The sequence below is a fragment of the Narcine bancroftii genome, chromosome 3 (assembly GCF_036971445.1).
Source record: "Narcine bancroftii isolate sNarBan1 chromosome 3, sNarBan1.hap1, whole genome shotgun sequence".
Taxonomy (NCBI): domain Eukaryota; kingdom Metazoa; phylum Chordata; class Chondrichthyes; order Torpediniformes; family Narcinidae; genus Narcine; species Narcine bancroftii.
Window position 1 is genome coordinate 349151272 of NC_091471.1, and position 17566 is coordinate 349168837.

The 17566-nt window shown below is 44.4% G+C and overlaps 1 protein-coding gene and 1 long non-coding RNA gene across 6 annotated transcripts in view; one reads left to right on the plus strand and one right to left on the minus strand.

Annotated features, from left to right (window-relative positions):
- The window catches only part of LOC138759385 (uncharacterized), a 38539-nt gene that overhangs the window by 20709 nt on the left and 264 nt on the right, over positions 1-17566 (minus strand). The window contains exon 2 of one of the 4 annotated variants that reach the window (XR_011354809.1): positions 5441-5618. The exons of the other annotated variants lie outside the window; for them this stretch is intronic. This is a non-coding gene — a long non-coding RNA (uncharacterized lncRNA). Of the gene's footprint in view, positions 1-5440; positions 5619-17566 lie in introns of those variants that run through there. 4 annotated transcript variants of the gene reach the window in all.
- The window catches only part of aspscr1 (ASPSCR1 tether for SLC2A4, UBX domain containing), a 223055-nt gene that overhangs the window by 12637 nt on the left and 192852 nt on the right, over positions 1-17566 (plus strand). For both annotated transcript variants that reach the window (XM_069929671.1, XM_069929670.1), the window contains exon 4: positions 16020-16120. In XM_069929671.1, the coding sequence (XP_069785772.1) occupies positions 16020-16120 (101 nt within the window). The remainder of the gene's footprint in view (positions 1-16019; positions 16121-17566) is intronic.

Consider the following 17566-nt stretch of genomic DNA (forward strand, 5'->3'; position numbering starts at 1 on the left):
GCCAAACAATAACCTGGTCTTGGGAAACAATTTAATCCCCTAGCACTGAAGTTCAATGGCATTGCGCGCCATGGCTATAAACCTGATCAAAAGCTGGGTATCTTGGAGTGAGTGACACTTGGACCTCAAAGCCTTTCCACAGTCTTCAAGGAACAAATCAGGAATGTGATAGATAAATGGACCTTCAATAAAATTTGCTCAAGAGCAAAGAAGCCTATTTGTTTGTTTGCTAAACATTCATTCCCTTCACTAGTACACAGTAACTTCAGTCTGTACTGCCTACAAAATGCATAAGTTAATTGCCTGGCTCCTTTGACAGTAATTTCTTAATACCTGACCAAGGGCAACAGGTGCATGGGGACCCAATGTGCATGCTGGGTTGCCTCTAAGTGGCAGATGATTCTGAATTGAAAGTTGGTTACTGGGTCATAATCCTGAAGCTCCCTGCCCACAGCAATGTTCCAGAAGGCAGCTCACACCACGCTCTCAAGAGCAATAATTGCCAGTAATGTTCAGAACATGAATAAATAAAATAAAGATGAATGAAAAACTTGATAGTCATCTTGAAGAATGCATGTTGACTTTGTGAAGCACCAGAATCAAACAGTACTGTTTGGCAGAAATTATGAAGGAGTCTGCAGTTTTACTGTTATTATTTTTGTAAAAGATTTTGTGGGTTTGCAATAGATTTTCTGAATAGGTGCATAGATAATATTTGTTGTCTCATTGTTTCCATTACTTAATTGGGCCCAATGGATTGTTAGTTTCCAAAAATCCAAATACAGTTTAATTTTTTTAAAACACCATGATTGGTTTAAAAAAAAAACTGACAACAGAAAACGTCATTGGATTTCGGTAGTTGCCTTTGATAAGGATTTGTATACAAGTGGTGAGTGACTTGCTGGTCTATGGAGATGAGACAGAAATCAAATAGTTTGAGCACCAACATTAAGAATTGCTTTCAACTTCTGTTGTGTCTAGGCAAGGATCCCCAATAAGTGGCCTTTGAGCTGATAAAACAATGAAATATGGTTCTAGATTTTGGGCATCAGTGACATGCCTGTGTTTGTTGCATCTAATGCTTAGTTGGTCCATGTAGAATTTTATAAGAATGTAAAACATGGGAGCAGGCGGAGGCCATTTGGCCCCTCTTATGCTTTCTTCATCATTAACATCACAGTTGATCCATTTACCTCAATCTCCCAAGATCCCTTTATGTCCTGTACACTAAATACAGAAAAAATGTTTTCCCTGAAAAGTTCTCTGTGGTGCCACAAATCCAGTGCCCCAATCAAGACCAGGAAGAGAAAAAAAGAGTTTCCTTGGAGACATTGATTGGCTGTGAATCCCACCACCTCCTCCTAAGCTGTTGCCTCTTGTGTTTCTATAGCCTTATGGCCTTCTGCCTGTTGCAGCAGTGTACCCGAGCTCATCAAAGTCGTTGTCCTTGGCCCCTGGTTCTGAACACCTAGTTCAATTAAAAATCTGTCAGTGCCTGAGGACCTTTTGGATGACCTTCTTGTCATCAGCAGGTCTCCTGAATCACGATATTTACTTCCCACAAGCCAATCACTTCCATCCTCAAATGAACCAAGCCCTGCACTGGTCCATTACTGTGGTCTCCCACCTTCTTGAACCTCAGTGCATTTCCCAAACTGTTTCCAAATTGGTTTTGGAGACCTGAAAAACAGATAATTCCTATCCACCTTGCAAATACTTTGAATGTTGCAGTGCACACTTTGGTTAAACCTTTGCATATTTACATCTGTTTAACCACATTCTCCCACTTGTCAATATTAAATGTAACCATTGACAATGTTTAATGGTGTAAAACCCCACCTCCATATGGTTCTCATATAATGAAATAAAAATAATCTGTAAATGCTGTTATGTCTGGATTATGTCAAAAAGTGCATCTAATATACATTTCGTGAGAGAGTTAATACAAGACATCTGCCCAACATGGTTTCAAGAGTGAGATGAGAGTTTTTGATGAGATCTCTGCTAATTAGTTAAAACAACATAAACAATGAATGTAAGATCATGAAAAGGAAATGGGCAAATTATTAAGTACTATATTATTTACTTCATTTAGTTTACGTGGCAGTGCAGTGACACACTGAATAATATTGCTTGGTTTGATACATGGTGCTTTTAGCATCTGTAATATTTTTGCAAGTAGATCAGACTTTGTTTCGCCCTTTCCCCAAAATCCCCATCAACACATGGGAAGGCAAAATAAATCCGATTCTTGTGTAAATGGTGAAAGATTGCAGTATGCTGTTGTGCAGAGGGAATTGGGAGTGCTTATGCATGAATTTGCAAAAGTTTGGTTTGCAGGAAAGTGGGTTATTGGCCTTTCTTGCTAGAGGGAGTACAGGGAGGTTCTGCTGTGAGCACAAAATTATGGTGTGGATATAAAGGGTGATCTATTCTGGACCCACAGCAACTCCTCATTAATCAGGAAGGCTCAGCAGAACCTACATTTCCTAAGGAGGCTGAGGAGGGGCAAGGCTATTAGCCCACATCATGATGACCTTTTACAGGAGCACAGATGAGAGTGTCCTGTCTGGCTGTATCATCGTGGGGGACGGTAACTGTAGAGCATCAGACTGGAAGGCTATATAGAGGATATTCGAAAACTGCCACTGGGGTCTCCCTTTCCTCTATGGATGATGTTTACTGGGAGCATTATCTAAATAGGGCACGAGGAATCATAGAAAAACCTATCCATCCAGCACACAGTATGTTCAAACCTCTAAAATCAAGAAGGAGGTAGAGGAGATCAAATTCAGGACTGCCAGGCTGGGGAATAACTTCTTCCCAGAGGCTGTGAGATTGCCAAACAGTGTCCTATAACTGTGTAAATCATCCAAAATATTTACATGCACCGGGTATTTATTTTGATTATTTACTGGATTTATGTTTTCTGTGGGAGCACCATGGACTGAGAGATGTATGTGTACATTCAGTTGATAATAAATTTGAATTTGAAGGGATAAAGTGAAAATGCAGTTAAGTGGAGCTGTGTCCATGGTCTGATCATCTTATTGAATGTGGAGCAAGCTGCATGGGCCAGATGGCCTGCTCCTGTGCAGTGAGAACCATTTGCTTTCTGCCATTTAGTTGTGAGTGAAGGGAAGGCATTATTATATTTTAAAAAAAAAATACATTTACCTTGTCAGCACTACTTGAATAAACTTAAAATACTTATTTCTTTAATTCCTAATGTATTTGAATTGTCCTACTTGCATGGTCAAGGCACGTGTGAAGATCCAGCAAGACCATGATCAACTGTGCTTTGGAAAGATGGGTCTGGATTGGCATTTGGACTCTGATGGATTCTTGTGCACGTGGTCTGTGCTGTGGTATATTGGTGTATTTTATAACAGTCAGGGCCTTTGGAGTTGGAAATCTCCTGGGTTTCTGCGAAATTGGAAAAACATAATGCGCTGTGATAAGATTTCTTAGTGGAGTCTTGTCCTGGGCCATGGGGCTATGTTTAAATAAATGGCTGAATTATTCAGTAAAAGTTAATAAAACAACTGCCACCACTCAGTTTTCTGAGGGGGTGTGTGTGTTTGAGTTGAAGGCAAAACTTTAAATGACTACACAATGGCTGCTTGTCATTGGCCTTGAACTTGCTGGAAAAGTTGGCAGTTCTTCACTGAACAATCAACATTTTCCAGACCAGTGGAGTTTTACTGCCTGCACTTTGATGTTAGATACACAAATTTAGCCTTCCTCAAATAAATTCTGTTTGTCCCTTCTGTGTTCATCTGGACCACTTCTTTATACTGTCCCACCCAGTGATGGGCAACATCTTCCTCATTATAAGCCATTGCAGATTTTGACACTATCTTCATATTTCTTAATCATTTAAATTCAAATTGAACAGATCATTTAATTTCAAATTGTATATTGCTGAGGGAGCTTGGGCTGCACTCTGGAAGTAATTGAATCACAAAAGTCTGCAGACACTATGATGGTAGTAAAAGCAGAAATGCGGGAGGAACTCGGCAGTCCTCCCTCCCCACCAATCGTTCCCTTGGACCTACCCGTGACCGCAGGAGGTGCTCCACTTGCACCCACATCTCCTCCCTTACCACCATTCGGGGCCCCAAACAGTCCTTCAAGGGAAGCAACATTTCACTTATGAATCTCTAGGAGTCTTTTACTGTATCCGGTGCTCCAATTGTGTTCTCCTCTACATCAGAGAGACTGGATGCAGACTAAGAGATTGCCTCTTTGAGCACCTTGGTTCTATCTGCTGCAATAGTGTGGATCTCCCAGTGGCCACCCAATTCAAATCTCCACTCCATTCCTTTGCTGGCATGTCTGTCCATGGTCTCATGCACTCTGCCAGACTCGGAGCACCTGCAAATTGGAGGAACCACACCTCCTATTCTATCTGGGCACCCTCCAACTGGATGGCATTAACTATTTTCATTATCTGCCTCCCTCCATCTTGGGTCTTCTTTCCTCGAACTCTCTTTCTCCCTTCTTTCCTTTTCCCCATCACAAAGCCAAAAACATCCCCTTCCCAATCACCTTTCCCTTCTCCTGTTCTTCTATTGTATCCAATTGACATCCTTTGTCTGTTGGACTGCTACTTCTCCCCCTTCTTCTCTATTCACCAGCCTTTTAATATAGGTGCCTGTGTAGTGGTGGCTACACTGCTATCTGAAGGATCGCACAACCAGACGGGTTGAGTTCAGTGAGCAAAAACTGATTTGTACTCCCGCCTGGACCTGGCTGAGAACTGTGCTGGGGGGCCCTGACGTTACCGGGGCATCACGTGGGTCCCCAGCGCAGGCTTCTGAGCCTGGTGCTGAGGTCGAGGAAACCCCCGATGGTGCCATTTTGGCCAGCTGCCCCGCCGCGTGCGTGACAAGCGGGGGAGTTCGCCTGCGTAATGGCGTACCGCCACACAGCCCCCCCCCCCCCCCCAGAACCAGTGCCAATGACCTTTTTTGCCGGGCGGCCTCGCTTCTTGGGTTGGGCCACAACTACTGGTTCGGTGGGGTCGAGGTGGGCTGGCTTTAACCTGTCTACCATAAACATTTCCCTCTTACCACCGATGTCCAGTATAAAAGTGGATCCTGAACGCTAGATGACTTTGTACGGCCCTTCATATGGTCTTTGTAGAGGTGCTGTGGACGGGCCCTGCCTGCTATGGACACTACATGGACTGCTGAGTTCCTCCAGCATTTGTGTTTTCACTGCACTCTGTGGAACCCCACTGCAGTCATGCATCTCATTTTTATTCAGGTTTGCCATTTTCCAATGAACTTTTGCATTTAAACAAAACTTTATGAAACACCTGGTTCCTGTCCCATAGGTAGCATCAACTTCAAGATTTTAATTGTTGATAATTTTGAAATTTTTTAATTAACCTAATATTTTAGCATGTTAAGTAGCTTTGGTCATTGGCTAAATATTGGGTATATTGCTTCTTTATTCAGTTGTTTCTCAGACAGGGCTTGTGATGATGTCCCGAGTTGTGGCATTGCTATACAAATGTAATTGCAGCACTTCTGGTCGAATTGTGTTGTGGAGCAGGGCTGTGAATATTGGTTTGACTTTTTCAACTTTGGTAAAAATTGCATGTGCATTTCCTGTAAAATACAAATAAATGTAAGCATATTATCTTGTAGAGTCATATAGCTTGGAAACGAGCCAGTCAGCACATCACAACCATCCTTATTGATCCCATCATTCAGCAATTGATCCATAGTCTTCTATGCTGAGGTGATTTTACTGCTCAGCTAGACACTTGTTAAATGCTTCCACCATTCTCCTGGCAGTATTTTCCAGATACTTGCTACTTTGGATTAAAGAAAGGTTCCTGGCAGATCCATCCCCTCCCCCCCCTGCCTTAGTCTTTGTGCTAAACCTATATCATTTACTTTTATCTACATCTGATCAGATAGACTATACCCTCACAACTTAAGTATCTCATTTATGACTCCATTAATCACCTCAGCTTCAGGGAAGAGGAGATCTAGTCTTCCCTCATAACTGAAAATGGTGAACCTCCTCTGCACACTGTTGGCCACCATCACGTTTTTCTTTGGATTACTTTAGCTGAGGTCCGATTATAGTTTTATAAAACTAGAGCATAACTTCCCTGCTCTTGTTTTCCATGTTCCGATGGATGTATTCTTAACCATGTAATCTACCTGCACTGCTCACTTTGAACTTGCTTGGCAAGTCCCCTCTGTTCCTTGATGCTCCCTTGGACTTTGCCATTCATGGTATATGTCCTAGCCTCATTAGCACTCCCAAGATGTGTCACCTCACAATTATTAGGATTAAATTCCATCTGCTATTTCTCAGCTCATTTCACCAGCACGTTGTTTGAAAAGGTTTCCATAATCTTGCTCATTATGTTTCAAACCCTTATTTATTTGACATCCAAAGTTATGTGTAGTTCTAACAGACTTTTTTTTCCCGAAAAACCCAAGGTGGTATGGAAGATTTAAATAAAAGGAGACAGAGTCTGATTTAAAAAAAAATACCATCAAATAAAACACACAAGACGCATCCTGTTGCGGTGACTATATGGTAATGATTAAATTGGGAATTGCAACTTGTCTTCAGCTGCTGGATTTGAAAGAATTTGCATCCTACTTTATGATCTGATGGTACACTGCTGCAGGAGTGATATTGGGGATGGATTTGGGGTTTCAAATGTGCCTTCAAATCTTAAACCTGTCTATAATGAGCTAAGCTCTGGAGCATTGTAACCACATAAAAGAATTCTCAAGCCTAATAGTCTTTGATATATTCGGGGTATTTTGTGGGAGACTGGTGACTAGTTAAGAACATCCTTTATTGTTGTTGAATGAATCATTCTTTTCCATAAATACTGCTTTTTTCAAAAACAACTTGGTATTAATAGCCCAGGACACACTGTAATTTCTGGTTTCCGTAAACATACATTTTTTTCCCCACATCTGTTTGTAGCAGATTGTCTGCAGTGTTCTGGGTATATTGCAGATACCCATGGTGGGAATTGTAATCGTGTGAGACAGCAAGCTTCTAAGAACAAGCATTTGTTTCAAAATTGTTCTTGTAAATTTTAGTTTTATTTTAATTATTAGAAATAGCTTTTCTGCCTTTATCTTATCAGTGTGGAAGCTAAGAAGGGCAAAGGTCTTGTTTTAACAGGTGAATAAAACAACTTGGTTTTTAAGCTGAACTGTCCACATGTATTCTGTTTTTCTAGTCTGGGCAAGGCTGATATTTATTGCTGATTTCAATAAACGGTCTCCTTGAACTGAGGCTGTCCTGTTGAAAGTATTTTTATAGCTCAGATGATTATAGGATTTGGACCCAATGGATGATCAAAGAATGGAATCGATTTCCAAGTTAGGATGACTTTAAATTTAAATTTAGACATACAGCACGGCAACAGGTCGTTTTAGCCCACGGGTCCATGCTGCCCAATTAATCTACACCCCTGGTACGGTTTGAATGTTGGGAGGAAACTGGAGCCCTCGGGGGGGAAAACCTACGCAGACGCAGGGAGAATGTACAAACTCCTTACAGATAGCACGGGATTCAAATCCTGTTTCCCACTCGCTGGGGCTGTAACAGTGTTGTGCTAATAACTTTGCCATCCAAGGAAACCAGTACATCATGGTGTTCTCAGTGGTAGAGGATGAATTAAAACTGTGTAGTGGCAACTGCACTGTTACTGAAAGACCACACAACCAGATGGGTTGAGCTCAGTGAGCAGAAAAACTGGTTTATTGCTGGCTTCCAGGCTGGACGTACTCCCAGTCCAGACCTGGCTGAGAACTGGGGGGGCGCGACGTCACTCGGGCGTCACGTGGTCCCCCAGCGCGGGCTTCTGAGCCCGGTGCTGAGAAGAAGGGGAAACCCCCGACGGCGCCATTTTGGCTGGCTGCCCCGCCGCGTGGATTACAAGTGGGGCCGGTTCGCCTGCCTAGTGGCATGCCGCCACACAGCCCCCCCCCCGCAGAACCGGCGCCAATGTCCTTTTTAGCTGAGTGGCCTTGCTTCTTGGGCTGGGCCACAGTCACTGGTTCGCTGGGGTCGAGGTGAGCTGGCTTCAGCCTGTCTACAGTAAACAGCTCGCGCCTGCCGCCGATGTCCAGAGTGAACATAGACCCTGAACGCTGGACAACCTACATGGCCCCTCTTAAGGTCTCTGCAGAGGTGCCACGGGTGTGCCCCGCCGAATAAAAATATACTCTGTGGAGTGCAGTTTGCTGGGGTTGTAAGATGGCCGTGTGCCTTGTCTGGGAGGTGGTGGGGGTGCGAGGGAGTCCAAGTGGGCCCGGAGGTGGGGAAGTAGCTTGTGTAGCGACCGCTGGGGGTTGTGAGGTGCGTTGAGGCACCCAGGATGGCAGTTGGAAGGGCCGAGACGGTGAACCTCCACAAGAACTTTCGCCGGCCGATCTGGAAGTGGACTGTCTTGTTTCCATTCATCCGGATCTCTGTTGCATTGGCGGCTCGGATGGGAGGTCCTAAAGGTCGGTTCCTGGACTCGATGGCTGTGGCTGGGATGACACTGATCTAGGCCCCAGTGTTGTCGAGGAAGTGCTGGTCTCTGACTGAGTCCCACCGGGCAGTGCCAGCGGTGCGCCGTAGACTAGCTCAGCTGATGACGCCTGCAGATCCTCCTTGGGCGTGGAGCGGATGCCCAGGAGCACCCAAGGCAGTTCGACCACCCACTCAGGACTGATGAGTTGGGCCATAAGTGCCGACTTAAGACCAGCCTATTGGCCTGTGGGTGATAGGCCGTGGTGCGGTGTAGCTCTATCCCCAACCTGTTGGCGAGCTCTGCCCAGAGTGCAGAGGTGAACTGGGTGCCCTGATCGCTGGTGAGGTGATTCGGAACGACCCAACCATGCAACAGCGCTTGGGAGCAGGAGTCCGTGGAGCTGACCGGCGTCGGGATCGCCTTGGGCCAACGAGTGGTGCGGTCTACCACCGTGAACGGGTAACGTTGCCCCGGGAAACTGGTAAGGGCCCAACTATGTCCACGTGAATATGGCTGAACCTTTCCCGGATGTGCTCGAACTCTTGCACGGGCGCCCTGGTGTGCCTGTGCACCTTGGACATCTGGCAATGGGTGCACGTTCTGGCCCAGCCTGCAATCTGCTTCTGCAGCCCATGCCAAATGAACCGCTCTGCCACCATACGCACCATGGACCTGATGGATGGGTGCGAAAGGTCGTGGATGTGATGGACCACTGCTGGGGAACCACTGGCCGCCGGGTGCCCATGGAGACATCACACAGGACGGTGCCTTCACCGCTAGGAGTCAGGAGGTCTCGGAACTGCAGGTCCATGATGTCAGTCCTGAAGGCTCGCGTCTCCTTGTCGAACTTCTGGTCTCGGGTAAGCTGGTCGAAGTTGAGGCTGGGTGTCAGTGCGCAGATGGCCGGTCATGAGAGTGCATTGGCGACCATGTTGTCCTTCCCCGCCTTGTGCCGAATGTCGGTGGTAAATTCCGACATGAAGGAGAGGTGATGCTACTGGCGGGCCGACCAGGGATCCTTTGCCATTTCGAGCGCCTGAGTGAGGGGTTTATGGTCATTGAAGATAGTAAAAGTCCTGGATGTGAGGGATAGGGTAACGGTCGGAACTGTTGCCTTGTTGAGCTGTCGATAGTCTCCGCAGGGGCGCCAGCTGCCAGAGGCTTTCAGCAGCAGATGGAGCGGCGAGGCCCACGGGCTGTCAGAACGCTGAATGATCCCCAGCTCTAGCAGATGTGAAAACTCTACCTTCACCACCTGAAACTTGTCAGGTGGGAGCTGGCGTGCCTTGGTGTGAACCGGTGGACCCTGGGTGGGGATGTGGTGGAACACACCGTGGCGCGGTGAGGCAGCGGAGAACTGTGGCCTGAGGATGGCCAGGAACTCATCCAGGATTCGCTGGAACTCATCTCTGGTAGTGCTGATCGTGGCCATCTGCGGCTACTCTGTGCTGGAGGCATCGAGGCGAATGTCCTGGAAAGTCCGGGCGTTTACCAGGCGCCAACCTCGAATGTCCACCAGGAGGCCACCGAGGAAGTCGGCACCCAGATGGCAGTTGGAAGGGATGAGACGGTGAACCTCCACGAGAATTTTCACAGGCCAATCTGAAAGTGGACTGTCTTGTTCCCATTCATCCAGATCTTTGTTGCATTGGAGGCACGGATGGGAGGACCTCGAGGTCAGTTCCTGGACTCGATGGCTGGGATGACGCTGATCTAGGCCCCAGTGTTGACGAGGAAGTGCTGGCCTCTGACTGAGTCCCACAGGTAGAGGAGGCTGTGTCCTTGGCCAGCCGCCATAGCCATTAACAGCAGCTGACATGCTAGTTTCCTTGGAATGAGCAGGGCTGACAACACTTTCGATCTTGGCTCCCCAGCGCTGGTGGTAGAAACAGAGACCTGGAGCAGATGCCGTGCCCCTGGTTATGCTCTTGGTAGCCCCTGTTCTACCGCAGCGCTAAGGGCAGGCTTGGCGTGGTCATGACCATGCCTCGTGACCTGCTGGACCGCTGAGCCCTCTGGGAATCGCTTGAGCCATAGTACTCGAGCCCTCTGAGCAACCTTCCTCAGGTTGGTAAAGCTCTCTTGGGCCATTAATGGCCGGATGTCGTCGGGCAGATGGTCGAGGAAAATTCGCTCAAGGAGTGGGCAGTTTGTGTGATCACCCATGAGCACGAGCATTTTGTCCATCAGCTCCACCGGGGACCTGCCCCCAAGGTGTTGAGGTGCAGCATCCGAGCAGCACGCTGACGCCTGGATAGTCCAAGGGATCCGGTGAGCACTCACTTGATAGTCCCGTATTTGTCTCTGGCGGGCGGGTGCTGAACGTGGTGCAGCACACGTTTGGCAATGGCCTGGTCCAGGGCGGCAACCACATGGTAGAATTTGGTCATGTCGGACAAAATCTGGCGGAGGTGAAACAGCCTCTGCCGTGGCCGAACCAGGTCTCCGGCTCCTGAACCCAGAAGTCAGGCAGCTTGACGGGTATAGCACTGATCCCATGTTCGCTCATGTTGGGTTCAAAGACGTTTGAACCAGTTGGGGTCACCAATTGTAGCGACAGCTACACTGCTACTGAAAGAACACACAACCAGACGGGTTGAGCTCAATGAGCAGAAAAACTGGTTTATTGCTGGCTGCCAGGCTGGACGTACTCCCAGCCTGGACCTGGCTGAAGACTGCACCGGGGGGGTGCCGACATCACTCAGGTGTCACATGCTCCCCAGCTCGGGCTTCTGAGGCCAGTGCTGAGAAGAAGGGGAAACTCCCGACGGCACCATTTTGGCCGGCTGCCCCGCCGCGTGGATTATGAGCGGGACCGGTTCGCCTGCCTAGTGGCATGCCACCACAGTTGAATATTTTCTTCTTCTGCATCTGTTTGATTTATTAGTATTGATAATAATGATTGTATGCTTTGTTTGACAATAAACTTGCAATGTACTTGTGCCCAAACTTCTTACTTGCTACATCCAAACAGGTACTTGTAAAGAAAAACGATAATAGACCCAGTGTGTAAAAGTAGATGACACAATTTTCTTATTTATTTTCATTGTGTGATGACATTGTTTAATGCTTTTATTGTATTGTATATGTTGAATGTTTAGTGGGTAGGGAGGGAAGGGAGGGGGGAAAAGGGGAGAAAATGACACTGTGTATATTCAAGAGGGAAATGTTTGTGTGTATTTTGGTTAATATGGTTCATAGTGTGAAAAATAAATAAAATAAAATAAAATAAAAACTATAATAGTAAACTACAGTAAAACCTCGTTAGAATGCGGTAGTTGGGGTCCAAGATTTCATACCGCGTTACAGCCGAGTCGCGGAACAGATGCAGGGGCGGCCGCCCTTGCCCCGACATCCTGCGGCGGCCGCTCCTTCTCTGACGTCCCATGCCAGGGGGCATGGGCAGCGGAGAGGGGTGCTGACAGGTTGGGTTGCCGGCTGATTGTCATCAGCCCGCCCCTTAGCAGTTTGAGGATTAACAAATCACGTTCTAATGAGGTTTCACTGTAATTGAATTAAAAGACAATAAATACATATGATAGATAATCAATATTCATAATAATTCTAGTGCAAAATGTGAGTTGCAAAAGTCCAGAGAGTAATTAGGGTACCAAGGACAGGTCCAAGAGGGAGCTATCGGGAAGAAACTGTTCTTGAACCTAGAGGTCCTAGTCTTCAGGCTTCTTTACCTTCTGCCTGAATGTAGCAGTGAGAAGAGGTTGTGACCAGGCTGATGGTGTCCTTTATGATGTTGGCTGCCTTCTTGAGGCAGTTCTTTACCTAGATGTCTGCAGTGGATGGAGGTCAGAGCCTTTGATTTACTTGGCTATCTTTGCTACCTTATGCAGCTCTGCATTCCTGGGCACTTGAATTGCCAAACCAGATTGTGATGCAACCAGCCAGTAATATTTTCCACAGTGCATCTGTAGAAGATTGATAGAATATCTGACAACATGCCAAATCTGCTTAGAAAGTAGAGGTATTGGTATGCCGCCTTCACTGTGGCTTTAATGTGCTGGCTCCAAGAAAAGTCTTTTGGTATATGGACTTGCAGGAACTTGAAGCTTCTGACCCTCTCCACCTCCTTCCCATCAATGCAGTTGGGTATATGGTCCCTCACCCTCTCCTTCCTAAAATCAACAATAAGCTCCTTGGTCTCAGTGACATTGAGGGCGAGATTGTTGTTCTGGCACCACCCAACCAGGTAGCAATATAATATCAAAAGATATTGGCTTCCACAGGTCATGTGCATTTGTCATTATCATTTGTTTCCAGTACCAAAATTTCATGCTTTGTTTTTTACAAATGTTGTTTTCAGTAATTTCTTGACAATGGATGTATAGACATTATTATAGGAGCTCAACAAGAAAATCTGCAGTTGCTGGGGTCAAGTGCAATCCATAAATGTGCTGGAGAATTCGCAGGGCATGCAACATCCAATGTTTCTAGCTTTCATCAAATTTGTATATTGCACAGAAATTGTTCAGAAGGACATAAACTTACAGCTTTGGCCCACTAAGTCTTCTCTTGTTGTTTACAATAATTCTAAGGATTTATTGTCACATTTTCATGCCCCCCCCCATCACTTATTCCACCTAATAGCATCAATTTATACTGGCCATTAATCTACCAAAGTTAAGATGTACAAGGAGACTGAAACACACAGAGGAAATGCATTCATAGAATGTGCAAACTCCACAGAACCAGCACTGGAGGTCAGGATTGAATGTGGGTCACTGTAACAGTGCAGCAGCAGGTCCACTAGTCGCACCACATTGCTACCTTGGCATGAGCACTACATAACTGTGCCACCTTGTGCCACTCCTACTGAGCTACCTTGGCATGAGCACGACATACCTGTACTGCCTTGTGCCACTCCTACTGAGCTACCTTGCCATGACCACTACATAACTGTGCTACCTTGTGCCACTCCTACTGAGCTACCTTGGCATGAGCACGACATACCTGTACTGCCTTGTGCCACTCCTACTGAGCTACCTTGCCATGAACACTACATAACTGTGCCACCTTGTGCCACTCTTACTGAGCTACCTTGGCATGAGCACTACATAGCTGTACTACCTTGTGCCACTCCTACTGAGCTACCTTGCCATGAACACTACATATCTGTGCCACCTTGTGCCACTCCTACTGAGCTACCTTGCCATGACCGCTACATAACTGTGCTACCTTGTGCCACTCCTACTGAGCTACCTTGCCATGACCGCTACATAACTGTGCTACCTTGTGCCACTCCTACTGAGCTACCTTGCCATGAATGCTACATAACAGTGCTACCTTGTGTCACTCCCACTAAGCTACCTTGGCATGACTCAGCAGGGACCTGAAAACCTAATGGAATGTAGAGAACTTGTGTATAACTATTTTCCTCTCATTATATTCTGCTACAACTCCAGTGACAACATTTGTGCTGAAGTGTTGCTATGTTCTCGCGTGCAAAACATGTTTACATTTGCCATTTTCCCCTTTTAATAGCTTCCAGAGTTATGACCAGGTAAAATGAGCAATAATACAATTCTGAGAAGCACCTTTGATGTGTAGTCATTGAAATAAAACCAGATGAATTTGGTTTGTTGATGTTGGCTGAGTGATAAATCTATGCCAGAACATCAAGAGCACTGCACAGATTTTCCTAAAGAGTGCCATGGATAAATTTGCACGAGACGGAGGTTGCAGATGGACCACTCCCTTAGAACAACATCTCAGTATTAGTTCAAATTTTGGGAGGTTGTTGGATTGAGCTTCAATTGGATCCAAGTGGGAGACTACAAGGATATCATTAGTACCTACACCATGACAGAGATCCATGACTTGTACTGACTACAAGACTACTGCCTCATCAGCTTTGTTATCACCCAAAGCAATAGTAACACATCCAAAGCTTTTAGAAAATCCATGTTGATGTACTGTTCCATGCTACTTAGCTCTTCTCAGGTATAGCTTCACAGACAAGTTGTTGAACAAACAATTGGAGTTGTGGAGTGGCTGCAGTGTTTGGAGTCCAATTAGAACCTATGAAAAGACCTATGGCTTCTCTACTTGGACCATTTAGATGAAAATAATCAATATACTGTACCTGGGTGAAAATGAACAGAAAATGCAAGGTTTACATTGGAAATTATGCCTCAGCAGAAGATGAGGAAAGGAAGCTTTACAGCACCAAATGATCCACAGACTTCAGCATCTCTTTCCATCCAGTTTGAACACATAAACTTAAGATGGCCAGTAGAGAGTACAACAGATCCAGCCATTGTTGATAACCAAGCAAGAAATTCAAGAATACACAGTGCTTTGAAAATATGTCCTATCTCCACTGATATGTGAATCCTATGCTTGTCGCCACTCAAGTTGGACTGAGGACGTAATTTGGATTGACATTGAGAACTTCTTTACCTGTTGATACTATCTGAGAATAAAAATATCTTGGTGTATATGATGTTGCAACAAAAAAAAATTCCTAAGTAGCAATGAGGTGAGCAGTTGCTATGTTTTAAGTTGCTGGTTTGGGACCAAATTTTGACTGGAATATAGGAAGAATTTTATTTTTATTATTGTACAACCCATCTACACAAATTATCAACATCTTTGGTCAGTAGTTCTGACTGTGTCACCCTTTTTTAGCATAGTACAATGGTATTTGCTCTTGTGCTCCGGTGAATTTACCTCTAAGCCTCCCTTCTGGACAGATTTCTGGATCTGATTGTGGTACTTTAAAAAAAAACGTACTCAATTCATGCAACTGAGGAGAAATTATTGATTATCATAGTTAATTTTGAACAAATGTAGCCTTGATGCTTGCATTGCTCCTTCAATTCGAAATCCAGTGGGATCCATAAACCTATTTATTAATTGTTAATCCATTGGCTGAATTTCTGCCAAGCATAATATACTACCTGGTTTTTGGTTTTTAACAAATTGGTAATGACTAGGCCATGGCTTGAAGACTGTAGAATTTCTGGTGATGACATCAGTTAATAGAGTTTGAGGTTTACTAGAATAAATAATGAGATGTTTGTGATACGTGAGCTGTTGGTTTATGGTTGTTGGTGAAAGGTTAAATATCTTTAATGGCAGAACCAGGTGGGAAGTTTTGGTTTCTGGGCTTTGCAAGTGATAAGTTGATCTTCATTCTGTGCATTTTTACTACAGGCGTAAGAATGAAGTGTTATATGGTGTATATTTTAAATTCAGGTTTTTTAAGCAGAATTCTTGAAGGGGTAGGGGAGGGAGATTTAAAAATTTGGATTTCTGATGAACAGCTTGGGAAAGGGAGTAGATAATTGAAGGATTACTGCAATTTAACTTTGGTGGCTTGGTAGCATGTCTATTTACCATCTGTAAATGTTAACAATTGAGAAAAGAGAAAATGTTCTTCATCTTCTGTTATTCATGATGTAAAATTTTAATCACAATCTGAATGGACTTTTATGTTCTGATTTAAACTGGAGAACTATTTGACATTTTTGTTTCTTATTTTTCTTAGGTTCGTATTGCGTTGCAGTTGGAAGATGGATCCAGACTTCAGCATCTCTTTCCATCCAGTTTGACACTGTGGGATCTTCTTGGTCACTTTCCTCAGACCAGGTGAATCTTGTTTATTTTACTAACATTTAACTTTTCATGTTGAATTTTCTTGCTCTTTTACTTTGAAGGCTTAATACTTTTGTATCTGAGTTACCAGTTCCTCTCAGGACAATAAAATGCAAATATTTGCTAAATTTCAAGCTTGGAAAATATTAATTTCTTAGTAACATTATCCTTCAACATTTAATAACTATTAGTCAATAATTCTATAGAGTAGAGAGCACCAAGTTCCTTAGAGTTCACTTAACTAGTGACCTATTGTGGATACTCCACATCTCCTCGCTTGTCAGGAAGGTGCACTGCACTTCCTGAGAAAACTGAAGCGGGCAAGGCTACCGGCCACCATTAGGTCAACCTTATACAGGAGTTCCAGAGAGAGAGTTCTGGCTGGTTGCATCACTGGGTGGTATGTTTGTTGCAGAGAAATGGATTGAAGGACAATCATCGACATGATCATTGTCTGAAGAGAGTGTGCAAAATCATTGAGGACCCCTTCCACCCCACACATAGAATCTTTCAGGTATTCCTATCAGGAAAGTTATATATGAATATCAGAGCCAGGACCACCGGGCTGAGGAACAGCTTCTTTCCACAAGTGATGAGAATGTTGAACAACCAAAGGAACTGCTCACACTAACCATCTGAGACTCTCATATTCCATATAACCATATAACCATTTACGGAGCAGAAACAGGCCATGTTGGCCTTTCGAGTCCACACCGGTTCACTGCTTCATGAAACAATATTTATTATTTATTTGAATATTTGTCCTGCATATGTATTGTTTGTCTGTATGTATGTGTGTTACGTCTGCGTGTTTTGCACCAAGGAGCAGAGAACACTATTTTGTTGGGTTGTACTTGTGCAATCAGATGACAATAAATTTGACTTTGCATCTATCTATCTCTATTGGTTTTTGAGAAAATAATATCAAATACATAGATATATATGATATAAAGTTCAGGTAAAAGTAAATGAGATAAACAAGATGCATGTGATCAATGTTGTCAATAAAAAAGGAAAAGGAAAACAAAACCTATAACTAATGTAATTTTGAACCCTCAACCTATTATCTGCGATTACAATCAAAGCCAGGCGTCAACTGCGAATTTCAATACTAATAATTCAAAAAAATTAAGAAAAAAAGAAAAGATTTTTAATAAAAAGCATAAATAATTGAAAAGAAGAACCCACAAATAGAATTATTTTCACTCATTTCAATAGTTGAACACCTAATTCTCTCTAGAGAGAGGGGAAGCCATCAAATCTGATAACCATTGTGCCTGCGTGGGAAGGACAACATCTTTCCACTGCAGCAAAATTAGTTTTCTAGCAATCAGTGAAGCAAAAGCGACTAATGGGATTGAGATGGAGTCAAAATTAAGTCAATTGGTCCACACATTCCAAAAATATCAATAAAAGGTCTCAGAAAGATTTTGTATCAAG